This window comes from Leptopilina boulardi, unplaced genomic scaffold (assembly GCF_019393585.1).
Source record: "Leptopilina boulardi isolate dan_hultmark-lab unplaced genomic scaffold, ZJU_Lbou_2.1 LbouV2_19, whole genome shotgun sequence".
Classification (NCBI taxonomy): Eukaryota; Metazoa; Arthropoda; class Insecta; order Hymenoptera; family Figitidae; genus Leptopilina; species Leptopilina boulardi.
Window position 1 is genome coordinate 212,267 of NW_026137740.1, and position 19,846 is coordinate 232,112.

Sequence of the window (19,846 nt, forward strand, 5' to 3'; positions counted from 1 at the left end):
ACGAATTACAACTACTAACTCGTACAGTAAAAATTACTATACTTAATTAGTAAACTTCTAATTCCCACAGTCAAAATTACTACACTCAATTAGTAACTACTAATTCATACAGAAAAAATTGCTATACTCAATTAGTAAACTGTAATAAATAAATTAGTAGTTTAAAATTAGTTAAAATTAGTAATTTGTTAGTCTCAATTATTGAGAGAAAATATTTTAGTAGAAGAATCTATATGTTCTATGTATATATATATATATATATGTCGCATATTTTAGTGCACCCTTAAATATACCTATCATTGTAATCAAAAGCACGCGACCAGCACGTGCCTCAACACGTACCTTATTATTGTATTGCTTATTTGTAAGGCAATGTGCGAGGATTATTCACCGAAACCACATATTATTCAATGATGATGATGATGATCCAAAGATCTTTACCTTATGTGAAATAGAGCAGTAAAAATAATATAATAAAATAATTCTCGTCATTAATAAGCTTACTTTTACATCGATATAGCATCTGTATGACCAATGCAATGAAAAGAAAGTGGACGTGTGACAATTTGAGTGCTTCAAAAAGTGTTATAACAAAAGAAAAAAAATTATGACAATACTTGGTGTTAGATATTATATCCATCTATAAAAAATTTATTACTCTACTAAACGGTGTGTTAAATTTTATGTATACCTCCATTGACCTCAATGTATTAAAAAAATTTTATAATTTTATACTTTGTACACTAGTGGGCCAAGATGTTACTTTTTCCACTAGAACGAAAAACCCAAAATTTGTACACTAGTGACTAATGATGGTACTTTTTCCGCTAGTATAGGAAAAAAGGGCGGAGCCAGTATGGCGACTAGAAATTCAAAAAGTTGAGTTAATTTCTTGAAAATTACTACTTGGGAGTACTACTGATTATGAATCTAAAGTTTATTTTTGAAAAATTCAAAATGGCGATACATTTTTCATTGAATAAATGGTTTTAAATGTTATACTAAACGTTCTACCGGTGCGGTTAGTTTTAAATCTATTTGTAAAGAATTTGATTTTTTTGTAGTGTCAGCACGTGTTGCTTATATGACACTCAACACGTGTTATCATGTGTGAAGCTCAATAGCTTGAATATGAAGATAAGTTTCAACGCCTTCGCCACGTGTCTTGCACGCACCCTTTGCAAACAAAGATGTTGTGAAATTGATCGTGTGTAGCTAACTTCGTGGTCTCAGTGCACGTGCGCTATTTTATCATATATTGACAAGTGGTCATAGTATAATAATTGAACTATCATACAGTATCATTATTACTCAATTTTCCGCATAGGCCTTAATTTAACACGTGATCTGATTTCATATGACACGCAAAATCCATCAATATTTGCATAAAGATTTTTTTTAACTCCATATTATAAAGCCAACATATCCATTTCATGGGAATTGGAGTATTCTCATACTCTTTAAACTTAAATTAGTTAAAAATAACTCAGGTAAAAAGTCAGTCACTGATTCAAAACAGAACGAAAATCATTACTTATTATTATTTTTAATTATTAATTATTGTTAATAATAATAATTTTATGAACTTTTTATCTAGCAAGAAAATTAAAAGAGATGAAGAAATACTACCTAAACTATTTGAAATAAATGTTAAAATCTCTGTATGTGAGATTTATTCTCATATATACGCTCCAATTGATAAATTGCTTCTTACATTTAAAACTAAAAAGCGGGATCCAAATAAATTTTAAGAATTAGGAATATAAACTCAACTTTGAGGAAAATAAATTTTGGGAGCTTTTCATAAATTTCATGTGAATGAGGTTGAAATTCGAGATGAGAGGTTGAAATTTAAAAAAAGGGGGTCAAAAGCGCGAAAATCCTTCCCCTCGTTCTATATGTTATATATTGCTTTGACCAACATCTCCGACCAGGCGCACGATCCTTATTTCAAAGGAGCCGCTTTTCTCGTAGAAGATTCAAACGCCCGTAAAAGAATAAGGGCACACGCTCCACTCAAGAAAAAAAAATGTTTGGGTGGTCAAGGCTGTGATCCCATTTCTTTACAAAATATATAAGAACCAATGTATCAAGTTAAATAAGCTATGCTTTATAGTTATTTTATATACATATATATAAATAGATACGCGCGAGAAATTTTCACATTGGGTGGTATAACTTCATTAGAATGTTCTAATTGAAAACAAAATTCAATGACTTTTTTTCTTAGGGATTTTCGTATCATTCATTTCCAAACAAATCCTCTGTCATGATTTCTTATATTTCTATCATCTAATGCTATTGAATTTCTTTCAGTGACAGTAAAATAGTTTTCATATTCTTGAAATTTGAAATTCATGATGATCTTAATTTTTTCCATTCAACTATTTTCAATTTTTACAATGTTACATATTTTTCAAATTTGAAAGCATTTTTTATTGTTCTAAATTTTTCTCAAAAAACTGCAATTGATAATATTATTTATGTTTTATTATATTTACAAATTATTTTAATATTATTAATATAAATACTGTAATATAGCGAGTTAGGTGTTATTTTTTTATTTTTTACTAAAATAAGAAGTCAAGTTTAAAAATTAATCCTACCTATAATTCGTAGGTTAGTCAAGCGACCATAGCGTGTCGGGTAACATAACAGTTATTGCCCCAACGAACAGTGCAATTGTTATGAAATAATAATATAGTCAAGTCCAAACGAAAGGGGGTGGTTCGTCGCTTGCCTTCTACTCTTAGGGTTTGAAACGATCACAATCAATGCCAAAAGCAGTCTATGTGACACGTCATAGTGTTCTAACATTTCCAATGGTGCTCAATTTTCATTAGCCTTTATTCTGATTGTTAAAAATTCTAATTCATATTGATTTTAATCATTTTGACGCGTTTTAATGAAGATTTAATTTATTTTCCCCGAAACACTTAATGTTATTATATGTAATATAATAACTAAAAGAGTACGTTAGTCCTTGTCTCGGTTTGTCAGACCGAGACAAGGACTAACGTACTTTTTTGCACCTAACAGTTCAAAAGAATTTACAATTTCAAGAAAAGAAGACTGATAATAATAAAACTAACTGGGAGATTAAAACAACACAGAAAAAAAATATATTTACTTGTCCAAATGAGATCTACTTTTGTCAATAATGTCCTAGTCAATAACTGAGTTAACGTTGACCCTCTCTAATATACGTATGACCAGAAAGAACCCTGTGGTTTTTACAGGTTCTTTAGCCGCCCCCCCTTTTTTTGAGTAAATCTTGTTTCCAACCCTCTGAGACTTAAGATCAACTTGATCAGATGCCGACGAGTATATCAATGTATAGTAAGAACCACTGCACATATACATACAAATATCCAGTACATATGTATATACTGAGTACATGTATACCAAATATGGACAGATGGCGTGTGTACTAACCCCAGCCCCCCTCCCTGAACATTCGTTCAAAGTGTATTTCTCTAATACTACTTTAGAATTTACTGTACATATATAGGGGACTTTGTAAATTAGTTATATGTACTGGTGAGTGGGGCAAGTAGTCAAACACATACACAGAGAAACTAAACAATAGTTAAATCAGGGTGCCAGTCGTCTGAGGGGTTCTGTGGGTGTTTAATGAGCTGCCAGAGAGCAGTATAACGGGGACATATAAAAATCTGTATGGGGCACGAGCCACGCACGTTGTAACACCGCATGTAAAGTGCAAAAATGACAATATACATATATACACTTTTTTTTGCAGCACACGTTTATCACTTAAATTTGACTCACGAGAAATATCTTGATTCCTATATCTTCTATATTTAACGTCACAGTTCATTAATTATTAACCCTCTGAATCACTGAAGCGAATCATATATCTTGACACAAACAGGTGGAAAGCCTTTTTAAATATCAGGTAAACAAAATCAAAAATTATAGCAGTTCTGTGCTAGAAATAAAACCAAACTTTAATCACATATGTAAAAGTATGGCTTAAAATTCAGGTTTTAAAAAGACCCCTATTGCGATCAAATCATTGATTTAAGTCTTATTGTGAAGCATTCCTATTACCTACAGACACATAATACATTTCGCTTTTTATTCGACTCACTTTTTGGGGTCCTACAGCTTATCAACGGATTACATATATACTCAACATCATTTGATCACAAATCTATAGACGTAAATGTTTTGTTATTTATTATCAAGTAAACCAAACTTACAGTATAGATTTGTCCAAACTTTTCCTTCACATTTTTAATATTTTAATGAAATGAAAATTATCAGAAATTATTATTCAGAAGTTTGTCTGATTTTTTTATATATTAAAAAAATAGAGATTGAATAAAAAATCATCTTCGGGGATATGCAGTTTAAATTACACAAAAAATTTTTTTACCTGAAAATACTGTACAGTGTTTAGTATTTTTGACGTTTAGGGAATCATCTCTCAATTGGCATAAAATAGTATCAATTTTATAGCCGTAGGACATGAAAGTACACACACTCTTTAAATATTTGCTACACGTGAAATGCCCTAAGCAAAGTATATTGAGAGGGGTTTCTGACATAGAAGAACGTGCTTGAATAAATCAAATTAAACAATTTTTTTCCATCCGTAATTTTTGAATCCCTAAAAATCCTTATAACCTACTTTCAATATTAGAGAACTTAAACAACAAATAAACGATTTTTAGGCAAGTTGATCAAACTGTTGCAAAGAATTTGGATCGATTTCTATAGATGTAAAACTTGAATATAAATTCAATAATAAAAAAAAGATCCCCTTTTGGATCCAATTCTGCTCTACTCTCTTTAAAAACATCATACAGAGATAACGAATCTCTAAAGTGCATGAATTTCAATCAACAAGGGAGTTCTTTTTTATATATTGGAAAGAAAAAATTGATATATCAAAAGAATAATTTAGATTGCTAAAAAAAATCTTTCATCCATTTTTTTCTAATGTGGAATAAGTCGTTCTAATGACGAATTCTATTATTCAAATAAGTATAGAAATTCGTAAAGAAAACAACAACTTATAGGGATTGAAAGTACTTGTAACGTATATCAATTTGAAAAATTATATACACATTACATATACATATTGATGATCATTTTTCCACTAGAAGAAAAAACTGCTACTTTTCGTACTAGTGTACAATAACATGGCTTTTTCACTAATCGAAAAAGAAGAAATTTTTTCAACTAGTGGGAAAAACGGTGGATCTAATATATGACGGACAAAAATTTAAAAAGTTGAGTTACAGCTACATAAAACTATTTGAAACAGAAAAGGTTAAAAAAAGGAACTCGCCGATCGGTAAATTTCACGTTGGGGTAATGTTTACATCGAAAACTTCAGGACCATTTCCGAACCTCGCATTTTTGCACTTCTACGCAGATCAGGAAGACAACTATTCTTACTTTTGAAAAGTGCTGGGACCGCTTTTCTTCGTCCATACATCCTTCCTTATTCTTGCACTGAAACATAAAAAATTAAATTATACTATTAAATTTCTAATCACTATATTTATTTTCAATTTTAAACGAAACTAGCTAGATTTAACTAGATTTAAGTTCATTAGAAAATTTTGTAGCATTCTAAACATGCACATATGAATATAACATGTTTTATTGAAAGAAAAGAAGAAACAATATATGAAACATTAAAATCTATTGTATATCACATTGAAGAGGAGAAATGGATAAAGGACTATTACTACTACTACCACCACCAGGTGAAGCAATCGAACCGAAAAACGCCTTTTGACGTTAACGCCATGGCCTCTTGTGTGCGTGTTCCATAAATGCAGCCGGCAACAATGGCTCTTCGATTCTTATCTCTTGCATTAGTTCCTGGTTACCGGGGACGTTTTGCCATTATGTTTGCACTTGAACCATCACTCCATTGTCTCATTTATCTGATAGGACTCAAGTGCTTCGTGTAACGAATTCGTATATGTATATATATATATGAATTGTATAGCACTCAGAACCCAATTACATTTATGCTGGCTGAGTCCTATATATCGTTCACCACATCATCCCTTTTTTCGTCATTTTTATATATGTGATCCACAATCAAGATTAAATAGTCTAATTTATTAAAAATTCAAATTCTACACAAGTATCCCTGTGTCTCCGAAAAGAAATTTCGACTCAATGATATTCCAACTTTCGGTTGCGATAATAAAATTCGACATTATACGAAATTAAGTAAAATTAAAATTTTGTTGGATTTTTTAGGAAACAAAAAATCAGCTTTAATCCTTTTTTAAATAAAATATTCTTTACCTTTATAATTTTTAAAAATAAATCTGTACGGTGTTAAATATTTTTAAAGAATCATTGTTATTAAATATAAAGGTAAATGATAACAAAAGCAATTCATCTTGAATCGAAACCTCATTCCAATTCCCCATATATACTAATGCAATAACTAAGGGATCTTTTGTTCGTGGTTCGCGAGAATCCATTCTCCCATTTCCCAAGAGAATTTTCGCATATTATGCTAACCCCTCTCCTATACTTAGCACGATCGTTATCTCAATTTTAAGAGATACTATTATTACTATTGATCAAAAATTTAAACAAATAAAAAAAAGTTAATCGTTTATAATGTCGTTGACAATATTCTTCTTTATAATTGTTATATCATTTGTTTCAAAATAATGTACAACATTATACATCAAATGTGAATGGAAAAAAATGAAATAGAAACTAAAATCGAGATAGAAACAACAACACAGATGTTGGCTACTTGAAAATTAAGTGGACCGTCCAACTATATACTTATAAAGACTCGAATCTAAAAGTAAAACAGTTGCCGCTTGAGATGAAATAATACTGACAAAAAGTGCACGCGTCATTGCTTTTATATGGACTACTATAGGGTGACCCAATGTCCATAGAGGGAAAAGTACATAAATAAACAGAGATATTTATTTCTATCAGGTACTTTGATTCCAATTTGTACTTAATTTTCGTTACTATTCAATATTAATAAATAGAAACAAATTGTTTTTTAACAGCGATCGACTCTACTAGTAAGAAAAACCAATAATTTACACTAGTGGATAATGAGAGTACTTTTCCCACTAGTAGAAAAAACCACCAATTTTCGTACTAGTGATCAATAACATTACTTTTCCATTAGCAGGAAAAAGTAACACTTTGTACACTAGTGGGCAACGGTGGTACTTTTTTCACTAGTAGGAAAAACGGCATTATTCGCACTATTATGAAGTGTATTATTTATGTTTTTAATATTAAAAACATGTATAAGCATATGTGTATACGTTAAGAAATACTGGTCCTCTATTTGAAAACAAAACGCAATTGAAAATGAGGCTGCTCCAAATATATATACGAATTTTTATCCCCTATTTATCGTCCCTCTTCCTCGCACATTGACATCAATGAACTTTTTTTTCCTTTTCCTATATATCTAGAGCACCTGCTCTGAAATTTGTCCCCTAAAAAGTCTATACAGATGAACGCGCTTAAAGAATAAATGCACTGAGACTAGACATTTTTAATCTTCTCTCTCTAATATATATAAACAAGGCAGTAGAGTGAACTGCAATGAAAATTCGCCTACACTTAATTGTGCTGACACATTTCGCATGAGATTAAACATTTTCATTGAAGTTCATTAGAAATTCATAATTCATTAAATACATATGGGCAGATCTCATTTATATGTTAATATTTCTAAATTTTCCCAACCGTCTAAATTTAATTTCAAATTATATTTTATATAATAATAAGGAATTTTACTTCATTTACAAATAATAAGAAGCCAAAAATTGTGACAAATGTCGATTAAGCTTAAGTCACATTCTCATGTGTATAGAAATACTAAAATGAAAAATTCATCGAACCACAAATCGACCTCATTATTTTTGAAGCAATAAGATGACATTAAATTAGACTCACAGATTAAACTTTTTTTATCTCTCGCCTAAACACTTGGCCTTCTTCAAACTGTCACGGTTTTAAAGGATTACACGTCGATTACAAGGCTTAATTTTAAATGGTTTCAATGCTCTCCATTGGTAGAAGGCAACCCTTCTTGTGGGTTGGTCCATGGTTTTACAATCAGTCATCCATGCTATGACACAGAGAAGGGTTTGCTGGTTCATTTCAAAAAGCGGATTACGCTCTTCTTTTTTTCACTTTGCCCGTTATAGCGTAATATTTTATATGTATAATGTACCACGGTATATGGGATACAGAATTTTCTCCGATTGATCATGGGTCGCTTTTTTGTAGAGAAATCTCTTCCGGTTGTAAGTAACAATGGTAGAAGAAAATTATATTTCTGCGGACTAATGATGCGACTCTCCTCCCTATTTTCTCGACTATTTCTTTTTTTCTGACAACTGCAAACAAAGTGTGTGGTTTCATGTATTTTCCACTATATTTTCTTTCATCTATTAAACTATAATCTTGTCTGTCATTGTTTACAATAAAACTCGGATCCCTTTGCAACCGTTACTTGGGGGGAGTGTCAATTTATTCAACAAAAAAAGCAGGTTCGGTTTTTTTCAAAATCATCCAAAGTATAACAGTAAAAATATTTAGGAAACATTTTTTCAAAATGATGAAGGCTTTTTTTGCAATTCTTCAGAAATATCTAAGAAATATTAACATGGCATTTTTATAATTAATGTCAAATTATGCTCTAATCAACAAACTTAATGAATATTCTATTCAATTAAAGTACAATCACGTGTGCAATCTTCCAGTACTTTGATCTCAGATTTGAATTTTAATCACGCCTCACTTATTCCAGCTGTCGTCGTTGTAGTAGTATACAAAAATTACATTTTTTTCACCAATTCTGGAATTACAGGGTGGCTTTGACAACAAGGATTATTCACACCCTGATTTTTACATTCTTTTATGTGATAGATATCGCAATGGAAAATTTACTGCCTGCCTTATTTTCATCCCTCCGAACAAGGAATATAGTTTTTTTTCTAATCAAAATTTCTCTTATGTATTATCTTTAGAAATATATGACGCAAATTAATGACAATTAATAAGTACTTTTTGTTCTACAATTTTTCTGAAAAATTTAATTATCTGAACAGGAAGTTAAATTAGCTATATAGACTAGGTGCCCGAGAATGAAAAGAAAAATAAGACCTATATATAGGTATACTTTGGTTTATAGTACTTGGAGCCTTCGAAGGTCCTTCTAAACCAAGTTCTGCAAAGGTACCCCCATCCTTCTTTTTTTTTTAGAATGAATGATGATGTATGGATGTTGGCTGGGTGCTAGGGGCTCGGTAAAGGGTTCCATTGTTGCATATACCCCCTCGGAGAAAACAGCTCTCTCTCTCTCTCTTTCTCTCACCCCGCAGGGGAGAGACCATCGTGAAATATTGCTATCGAGCAGGCATACTGCATTCTGCAGCCTGTATACTGTTAATTTTATGCCCGATTTTTTACCAGTCTCTCTTCCCCTACTACAATCTCAAAGAGGATCCCTTCATCGGGCCATCAAAACTTACTGTAAAGTCCTTAACAACCATTATAAGCGCTTTTGAATAAAATTTCCTAAATTTCATTTTATTGACTCGTTCATAGTTCAATTTCCGTTAAAGTAAATTAATTTTTCTTTAACATTCCACTGTTGCTGATCTATCGACATTAATTTTTGTAGAAGAAAATTTTTGCACTAACCACAAATTTAACGAAAATAGCAACTATTGATTAAAAAAATGGTATAAAAAAAATAAAAAGAAGTGTTGAATTTTATACTAATAGGTTTACAGAAATTTGATATTAGTAACCCGATGGGTTTGTATGCAAATCTGATCGGTCACGGTTTTAAAAATTCGTCCCGGCCCTTTTCGTTATATCCCGCAACAATGCACAACTCTCGGTCAACAATAGGTAATAATAAACCATGATCAATATACAAGCAAATATGACAAATAAAAGAAGTAAAAAGTAGTTAGCCAGGTGCACAATTCTGATTCTTAAACAAATACAGAATAAGCAAATAGTGAAATAAAAAAAACTGTTTATATTTGCTCTTAATTATTTGCAATCGACTCTCTCTCCCTCAAACAACTTGCTAAAGGCGCTTGTTTAAATATTTAATAGACTATATTTTAATTTGACAATTTTAAGATTTAAATTTGAAAACTATGATAAATAAAAATCTTTTCACAAATATCGCGCTATTTTCAATGAGCAATTGCATTGTGATATAACGGATGGGGTTCGTTAAATACAAAAATGGTCCACAGAGACAGATTGAAGGGCGTTTTGAAATAAATCAGTCTTTTGTTTTATATAGAACACACCCCAACTGAAAGCGACATCAAGCATTGTGTAAAATATTATATAAATAAAATCTAATAACAAACTTTTAATTATCATTTAACATTTATAAGGAAAAATAATTGTCAAATCCATATTATAATAATGTCCAATATCCTCCAACCTACAGTGGACCAAAGAAAACAGAAACAGAAAATGTTTAAAAAAAAAGAACTCACCATAAATCGATGAATCCCACGTCGGGATAATGTTTATATCGAAGCTTCTGAATCATTTTCAGAAATTTTTCTTGCACTACAACACTCATCAAAAACAACTATCCAATTGTACATTAAAAAAATGCTGGGACCTATTTTCTTTGTTTAAATCTTTCCTTATCCATCAGGCAGTTCTTTCGGTCATGCACTGAAACAAAAAATTAATTATACAATTATTTTTTAAATCACTATGTTAGTTATTATTTTTAAACGAAAAAGTAACAGAAAAATGGATTTTCACATAATGTGTATTAAATAAAATCTATGAACTATTAATTACTTTATTATTACAACAAAAAGTTTATCGTCAATTCGTAAAATTAGTGTTGATGTATGCAGAATCTTTGTCCTTTGACTTTTAGCCTCAAAGATAAGCATTCAGTCACTTTTATGTCGTGGTCATTTAACTTTCTGTTTATATTAAGAATTAATTCTTAAGTGTAGCATATATGTATTAAAAACAAAAAAATAAAATAAAAGAATAATAAATTAATTTAACAATTTTTAGCATAAAAATTTGTATAAATATGTCAATATATATTGACAATTGACAATATATTGTCAACCTTTAATGTAAAAGCAGGAAGAAGAAATATGTTTACTAGTATAATAAAATTGCGCGGGCGCAAGTCAATATTATAAGATGTTGCCTGGCGACAAAAGCAAAATTGCTATTCAAAGGGTTCAATCTCATTTATCTAGGATCCTCTTCTTCAGATGTTGTTTAGAATTTAATGAACAAGTATCGCTCAAACTAACAAGTGCGTTTTTCTTTATAGAATATTTCCATACAAAATTAAACACCGTACACTGTTTTAACTTCATTAAAAAAAAAATAAATAAAATTTTAACAACAAAATTATTATTTTCTTTTATTAACTATAAAAAATGTGGAAAAGAAAAAAAAGTGACACGAACTGTCAAAATGAAGAAAACGACAATAAAAATAAAAAACAATACGAATTAAAAATTTCAACTTCCAAAATTTGCCTGAGGCAAAATTTTCAGAGAAATTTTGAAAATTTTACTGGTTTTCAAATAGATGAACTTACAACATTTAAAAAATTCGTCAAGTTACTTTATCGACCAACTGATCCTTCAAGTTTAGGAGTAACACGAGCACTTTTTGGTAAAATTACATAAATACATATTTTTATAAGTGCTTTCTAAATCCTTAATTGATGCCACAATTTTCAGTTCACCTAATTTTCATTTGTCCGAATTTTATTTGACCGAAGGAACATAACCAACAAAAAGATTTCGGCGCGAGTTTTAAAATTAACCAATCAAATTTTTGTTTTCTAATTCATTATTAGAGTAAAAATCTAATATCCAAAAACATTAATTGCTAATTTAAATTAAGTTACAATTTTTACAATTCTGATTTAAAGCATTTAGTATAATAAATTATTAAATTCAATTTAAATGGACGAAAAAAATCCTGACTTAACAGGACTCTGCATGGTGATTGATATTGTTCACGAAAGGGGATTATCTAATATAGACAAAAAATGGGGTGATTCTAAAATTTGTCGATTTCCCCTAATTCATGGAATGGAATCACCAACTCTTCCATGGATGACAATTATTTATACAATAATGTGGTTAGGTGCTTTTGGAATTATGCTTGGATATTATTTCAAAATTGCCTGCTTTTGTTTTGTTCTACCCTATTGGTACATATTTTTATTAGACAAAACATTTTGGAATAATCACAGCTATTTATATGGTATTGTTGCTATTCTCTATTGGGGAACAGGTGCAAACAAATATTTGTAAGTTCCAAAAAAACTATATTTTCTTCATATATACACGGAAAAAAATTTATTTGATTCAAATAATCGATTACTGGACTATTATATCAAATAAATTTTTATTCAGCATAGAAAAAGAACATAATAATTAATTCTAACATTAGTTCCATAGATTCATTAATGAATAAGAATAATGATGGAAAAATACCACTTTGGAATTATTTTATTTTACGATTTCAATTTTTTCTTTTATATTTTTTGGCTGGTTTGAAAAAAACTGATAGAGATTGGTTAAGTGGATATTCAGTGGTCAGTTTATCAGGACATTGGGTATTTTTTCCATTTACGTAAGTTAATATTATACTATGAAGAATAATGTAAAAATTGTAAATTTGAAAAATTTGAAAAACTATTTTTTTTATTTTAGAATAATATTAACAGCAGAACAAACTAATCATTTTATTGTACACTTATTTGGATTTATTTTTGATTTAACAATTGGATTTTGGATGATGTTTGACAAAACACGTTTGCCAGCCATGTTAGTTTGTACTGCTTTTCATCTGATGAATACAAGACTTTTTGCTATTGGTATGAAAAATAAAAAACTTAAATAAAAAATCCAAAAAAGAATAATTGTAAATAAAACTTTTTAAAAATGATTTTTAGGAATGTTTCCATACACATGTCTAGCAACAATGCCACTATTCTGTCATGTTGATTGGCCAAGAAAATTTGAAAATTTTACCATTATTTCTAAAATATATTCTCATCTTAAAAAGTGGAAATTCAATGTTAAATTACTTTTTAAAAAAATGTTTTTCGCCTCTGCAAAAGATAATCAAAGGAAAAATGACGATAATGATGAAAATCATGATACAAGTGATAAAATTTTGCAACAAGATAACTATGTAGCAAAAAATGAAATTCAAAATTTGAAAATAATCAATAAACCAAGGGAAGAAAATTTTGATGACTATTCAAATGAAACAATTAATTTTAAATTACCACTCAATAAAGATTGTTTAAATCAACAAGAAAGGAAAAAGAAAAGTGAACTTGTTCGTTCCAAAAGTTTTTATGAAAATAAGAACGAAAATGTTTCAAAGAAAAAAAAATTTGTTATTTTTCTACTAATTTTTCACATTGGATTACAGTGTTTTTTACCATACTCTCATTTCATTACACAAGTAATTGATTTATTTATTATTATATTAGAATCAATGTGAATCATAAATAATAAATGAAATGAATTAATTTTTTTTAATTATTAGGGATATAATAATTGGGTTCCTGGTTTATATGGATATTCATGGAACATGATGGTCAATTATTGGGACGCTATAGCTGTTATAGTACAAGTACATGATAATGTGAATAATGAAGACTATTTTATAAATCCCGATGCTTATGTTATAAATAATAGATGGTGGCGACATGGGGACATGGTAAAGCAATATGCACATTGTTTAAAGGTATATTATAATAAAAAAAAAGGTATACCATTGAAAACAAATTCGAGATACTATTTCCACAAGAAGAAACCGACACTTTGTGCACTAGTGGACAACGAAGATACATTTTTTACTTGTAAAAAAGCTGTTACTTTTCACACTAGTGGATAATAACATCGCTTTTTCTACTAATAAGAAAAAACGATGCTTTTCACACTAGTGGGAGATAACAGCCCTTTTACCACTAGAGGGGAAAGGCAATACTTTTTGATTAGTAGGAAAAATTAACACACATTTGAGTTGAAAAATATAATAATAAAATTTTCAGGACAATCTAATGAAAGAAAAACAAGTGACCCTGTCATCTAATATAAGCATTTATGTGGATGTATGGTGTTCTCTAAATGGTAGATTTCAACAGAGAATGTTTAAACCAAATGTTGATATATTGACTGCAGAATGGCATCCATTGAAACCTGTTTCATTTTTAGTTCCTTTATTGACAAAATTTAATCTTCATCGGTAATGTAATTTAAATATTATCAAAGTAAAATTTTTGCAGAAAAATTTATCTAAATCAACCAAACACCTGATTCTTTTCAAACCTATAATCAATCAATCAAAAATTTAATTCAAATATATTTTTTTTGGTTAATTTATTATTTATGGAAAAAAGAATAAAAAGATTAAATTTTCATTTTTTAGATATAATTTAGAGGAAATTGAAAAACAAGTTTACACGTGGTCAAATTATTCTGACGTTTATTTTGTCGCCGACTATTCAGGAATGAAAAAATTAAATTTTGTCGATAAAGAATTGACAAATGTCACATTGCATGTAATAGAGGGAGAAATATCATACATTGAAGAGGGAGAAAAGGAGAAAGTAATAATTCCAAAAGGAGATCATTTTCATGTTACAAGTCAAGTATTTCATCAAGTCGAGGTCATTAGTTCAGAACCAGCATGTTATATGTACACATTTTTAAATAAAACTAGCGAAAATTTTTATCGAAATAATAGGTAAGTGTTTCTGTATTTTTCAAAAATTATTTCATATTTTCACTGTTATAATTTTTTTTTCAGAATAAATAAATTATCCGAAACTTATTCTAGTCCACCGACATTTAAAACTTTCATTTATGAAGTGAAGGACAATTTTAAAGCATGGATAAGAGCTATCAAGCATATAAAAAGTGCATTTTTTAATATTATTTTCTCTAATTCGTCACTTTATGATTGTAGTATAAAAAATAATTTATAAATTTTTATCAAGAATTTCCTTAATTTTTGGTGTATTAAAAAAAGTGGTTAAATTTTTTTTGCAAAAAATTCAATTTAAAAGTAAATTAAATTATACATACATTTCATGCTACAGAATTTATATCATAATTTATAAATTGTAACACATCTTTTTAGCAAGATCATTAATTCACTGAGATAAATTTCTCATTGTAAAAATAGTGTATTTATAGTTAGATTAATGAGAGCGAATTCCATATAGGTGTCTTGTAAGATTAGTCACAATCTTCAGACTTCGGAACTATCAGTTTTAATTTAAAAATAAAAAGCATTTTATCAAACCCTATATACTCTCGTTAATATTCATCAGTCGCTTATGAAATACGTTTCGCAATTTTCAAATAATTTATATAATTTGGATTTTATAAAAAATGGAACCTATAGCATCTTTGAGTGTAGAATTAATAATTATTGCCGTGACACTAATTAGTATATTATATTTATTTATAATGAGACCTTATGATTATTGGACAAAAAGGGGTGTAATGCAAATAAAACCTGTGCCATTTTTTGGAAATTTTATAAAACCTTTTTTTATGAAACAAGCATCTGGTTATTGGCTTAAGGAATTTTATGAAAAAAGTGATGGTTTACCGTATATGGGTGTTTATGTTTTAAATCAACCTGGTTTAATGATACGTGATCCAATACTTATAAAACAAATTCTATTGAAAGATTTCAATAATTTTGCTGATAAATTTATGGAAGCTGGAAGGGGCGATCATTTGGGAAATGCAAATTTATTTATAGTTAAAAATCCCCAATGGAAAATACTTCGTACAAAAATATCACCTGTTTTTACATCGGGAAAATTGAGAAATATGTTTGAATTAATGACAAAAGTAGGAGAAAATCTTGATACATACATGGAATCACTTAGTCTTCACGGTGAGATATTTTTCAATTAAAAAAAGAAATAAAAGAAAAAAATTACACACTAATAAATTTATAATATAGGTTCAGGAAACAAAGTAGAAATGAAAGAACTTTGTGCAAAATTTACAACAGATCTAATAGGAACCACTGCTTATGGTTTAGAAGTGAACAGTCTAAATAATCCAAATGCAGAATTTCGTAAATTTGGAAAAAAAATTTTCACCTACGATCTGTTTAGAACAATGGAATTAAATTTTATATTTATTGTACCACAATTGGCGAAATTATTTAATCTTAAATTCTTTAGAGGCGATAGTGGTGCATTTTTAAAGCAAGTTTTCACTGAAACTTTAAATGAACGTGAAAAATCTGGTGCTAAAAGAAAAGATTTAATTGATTTACTCATTGAATTAAAAAATAAATATGCAGGCGAAGAAGATTCTAGTGGAATAAGTTAGTTTATATATTCGTTTATTTATTGTTGTTATAAAAATTTTTGAAGAAATAAAAAAAAAAATTTATTTACGCAGAATTTGAAGGCGATATTTTATGTGGACAGGCAGCTATCTTTTTCACTGGTGGCTATGAAACATCATCAACAACAATGTCATATGCTTTTTATGAATTAGCTAAACAACCGGAAATTCAAGAGAAATTAAGATTTGAAATAAAAAATGCTCTTGAACAAAATAATGGAAAAATAACACAAGATTTGGTACAATATGAATTTTCGTAAAGAATTTATCAGAATCATCTGAACAAAAATAATTTACAAGAAATATAATGCTTCTGTGCCAGAAAAATAATTTTTACAAATCCTAAAATTTTTCCAAAGTTTCTAATAACAATGAAAATTAAAAATAATAATTAAAAATTATATTCATTCATTTTTCAAAATTTTCGGATTTGATTTGAGATGGTCTGATAAAATTTTTTTTTACAGATAAATGGCCTTCAATATTTGGACATGGTGGTTTCAGAAACATTAAGAATGTATCCAATTTTACCAATTCTTGATAGAAAAACAATGAATGATTATAAAATTCCAGGGACAAATTTAATCATTGAAAAAGGTATACCAGTATTTATTCCATTATTGGGATTACACTATGATCAAAAATATTTTCCAAAACCACAATTATTCGATCCTGACCGTTTTTCGGAAGAAAATAGAAATTCGAGAACTAATTATGTTTACATGCCATTTGGAGAGGGACCACGTAATTGTATTGGTAATTTATATATTATAATTTTGTAAAATTTATATTAAAATTTTAAGTAAAACAAATATAGATTTTCTAAAAATAATTTTAATGCAGGAATGCGTCTTGGATTATTGCAAACAAAATTGGGATTAATTCACATTATATCACAATATGAATTGACAACTTGTGATGAAACTAAGGCGGAAATTGATCCAAGAGCATATTTAACAACTGTGAAAGGCGGCATTGTCTTGAATTTACGGAAAATCGATTAATTTTTTTTTATTTATCTATTTATAAATATTTTTAAGTTTCAAACAATTTTTTTTTATAAATTTTAATTGTGTACATCATCGATGTAATTATAAACATAATATTTTATTTCAAGTTTTTACTTTATCTTTATTGATTTTTTAATGAAAATAAAATATGTATGTAAATAAATAAAATCTACAATAATAATTTTTCTAAAGTCAATTAAAATTGTTTTTTCAAAGGTCTTAAAATCACCCACAAACTACTATCAACAGCAGTGAAAAAACTCGTTGGATCTTGTTTAAGAGGAAAACGCGTTTTTGATGATAATTCCAAAGAAAAATTCTTTAAAACTCCAATCATTCCCATTTTTATTGACATCATTGCCAGCCGCCTTCCTAAACACATTCTTGGTCCTTCACCAAAGGGAAGAAAAACAAATTTATGTCGGTCTTTTTTATTCGTCTCACTAAATCTATCAGGATCAAATTTTTCCGGTTCATGCCAATAACTTGGATCCTTATGTAATCCATGAATAGATAAAATAATTATATTTCCAGGTTCAAGTTGACAATTAACACCATCAAATCCCTCGAGTTTTATTTTCGATGTACAAATTTTCATTAATGTTCCCAATGCTGAATTTAATCTCATTGATTCAAAAATTGTTTGCTCCAAATAAATTAATTCACTTAAATTTTCATAATTCCAATTATCATTTATTTTCACACTAAGTGAATTAATTTCTTCTCTTACTTTTTCTTGAACATCGCGATGCATTGCTAATTGAAATGCCAAAAAATTCAATGTTGTATTTGTTGTCTCGTGTGCATCCAAAATAAATGACAACATATAAGATGATAAATTATTCAAATTTAATTCATCTTTCTCATTTTCCAAAATAATATGTAAAAAATCATTTCTTGAAATATCTTCATTTTTTGTTCTCTCTATTATTTCCCTCACTGAATCATGGATAAAATAGTTCATTTTTTTAGAAACAATTCCTAATTTGAAAAATTTTGCAACATTTGGTAAATAGAAAATTAAAATTTGTGCAAAACCACCCATAATTGCTGAATTTTCAAAAATTGATGAGACAATTTTACCAAATGTTTTTGAATTTTCTTGAAAACAATTTCCTTCAACTCCCATACCAACAGTTGAGACAATCTCACCTGTATACATACTAAACAATTTTCTTAAATCAAATTCCATAAAATTGTCTTTATTTTTCAATTTATTTTTTAAATATTCATTAAATTTCTCCGATACCTTGGTGATTAACGAAAACATTAATTTCAATTTACTTGATGAAAAACCACTTGTTAGTGCGTTTCTATTTTGTTTCCATGTTGTTTTTTGTGAAAAAAATGGATTTTTTGATAAAAGTGGATCCAATTCAGGATGAAGTATTATTTGATTGTTCTCGAATGATGAGAAATTTGTGATTAAAATTTTTTTCACAAGTTCTGGATCACGTATTATTAATGATGGTGTTAAAAATTGATAAAAGCCAAACATACTTTGATTGGAAGCTTTTTTGTAAAAATTTTCACATAATGTCGTAAATGCTTCTTGCATTATTATCACTTTTCCCATATTACCAAAAAATGGAAGACATTTTTTAACACAAGGTACTCCTTTTTTTTGCCAATAATTATATTTTTGTGTTAAATAATTGTAAGTGAAAATAAAAATTAACGTTATTAGTGCAATAAGAGATGGTAATAAAGAATCCATGTTTAATTCTCTCGTCGACTTTTTCAATATAACTGATGATCATTTTTATCAATACAAACAATTATAAGTGCAATATTTTTTTTTCCTACGATCAATACTGATGCTACCATTATCGCTTTCTGATAATAAACGAAGTGGAAAAAAAGTTGCGTTTCTAATAATCATAGTATTTGATATTACGAGAAAATATAATTCAGTTCCGCTGACAGCATTTAATTTATAGGTATTTTCATTAATTTATTTATAAATAAAAATATTTATTAATATTTGTTCAGCATTATAAGAAACAAGTTTTTTTTTATTTTTTTAAGTCAGTTAATTATTATTGCTTACTTGATTTCATTTAGATTTTTGATAAATTGAACAATAAAAAAAATTAATTAAAAAAATATATTGATATTAAATAATAGACTTTAATTAAACTATTAAATTCTAATTCAAAAATTAAAATTTATAGTATTAAAAATACTGCTTTTAATGTTTGATTACAATGAAATTATCAGAGTTCAAAGATTATTAGTCATACTAAGTATGATAATTTTGATAATAATTTAATATACCACTTAATTTAATAATAAACTCGATTATTATAAGCAATTCTAGGAAATAATTTGTATTGTAATTTCTTTAATTTCATATAGGTTATTCAAAAATATTTATAAAATACAACCATTTCTTTTATGCGAAATCACATAAAA

The 19,846-nt window shown here is 28.3% G+C and overlaps 3 protein-coding genes across 7 annotated transcripts in view; 1 reads left to right on the forward strand and 2 right to left on the reverse strand.

Annotated features, from left to right (window-relative positions):
• The window catches only part of LOC127277891 (cadherin-23-like), a 102,791-nt gene that overhangs the window by 82,692 nt on the left and 253 nt on the right, over positions 1-19,846 (reverse strand). Inside the window, exons 2-3 of one of the 2 annotated variants that reach the window (XM_051299317.1) lie at positions 10,521-10,707; positions 5,428-5,484 (exon numbers count right to left, since the gene is read on the reverse strand). In XM_051299317.1, coding sequence (XP_051155274.1) covers positions 5,428-5,484; positions 10,521-10,523 — 60 coding nt within the window. In that variant the 5' untranslated portion in view covers positions 10,524-10,707. Of the gene's footprint in view, positions 1-5,427; positions 5,485-10,520; positions 10,793-19,846 lie in introns of those variants that run through there. The other variant, XM_051299318.1, reaches the window with a different exon arrangement.
• On the forward strand, positions 11,030-17,612 carry LOC127277896 (cytochrome P450 6k1-like). 4 transcript variants are annotated; one of them, XM_051299332.1, is made up of 9 exons: positions 11,030-11,688; positions 12,013-12,334; positions 12,478-12,660; positions 12,741-12,904; positions 12,983-13,503; positions 13,588-13,788; positions 14,096-14,289; positions 14,473-14,790; positions 16,889-17,027. In XM_051299332.1, the coding sequence occupies exons 1-9, from the start codon at positions 11,448-11,450 to the stop codon at positions 16,890-16,892; spliced, it is 2,148 nt and encodes a 715-aa protein (XP_051155289.1). In that variant the 5' UTR covers positions 11,030-11,447; the 3' UTR covers positions 16,893-17,027. The 4 variants fall into 4 exon arrangements, with proteins under 4 accessions (XP_051155289.1, XP_051155288.1, XP_051155291.1 ...); XM_051299331.1 differs by lacking the exon at positions 16,889-17,027 and adding an exon at positions 14,854-15,355 and having other exon boundaries at positions 11,031-11,688; XM_051299334.1 differs by lacking the exons at positions 12,013-12,334; positions 16,889-17,027 and adding an exon at positions 14,854-15,355 and having other exon boundaries at positions 11,608-11,688; positions 12,598-12,660.
• On the reverse strand, positions 17,527-19,285 carry LOC127277898 (probable cytochrome P450 6a13). The gene has a single exon (XM_051299336.1). It carries the CDS (start codon positions 19,146-19,148, stop codon positions 17,628-17,630), a length of 1,521 nt encoding a protein of 506 aa, XP_051155293.1. The 5' UTR covers positions 19,149-19,285; the 3' UTR covers positions 17,527-17,627.

Excerpts from the sequence above, each read along its gene's own strand:
- LOC127277896 (XM_051299331.1), top strand. The coding sequence starts at position 11,448 with ATGTGGAAAAGAAAAAAAAGTGACACGAACTGTCAAAATGAAGAAAAC. Across the intron at positions 11,689-12,012 it reads AGTAACACGAGCACTTTTTG|GACTCTGCATGGTGATTGAT; the intron begins GTAAAATTACAT and ends CTGACTTAACAG. Across the intron at positions 12,905-12,982 it reads TACAAGACTTTTTGCTATTG|GAATGTTTCCATACACATGT; the intron begins GTATGAAAAATA and ends AATGATTTTTAG.
- LOC127277898 (XM_051299336.1), bottom strand. The coding sequence starts at position 19,148 with ATGGATTCTTTATTACCATCTCTTATTGCACTAATAACGTTAATTTTT.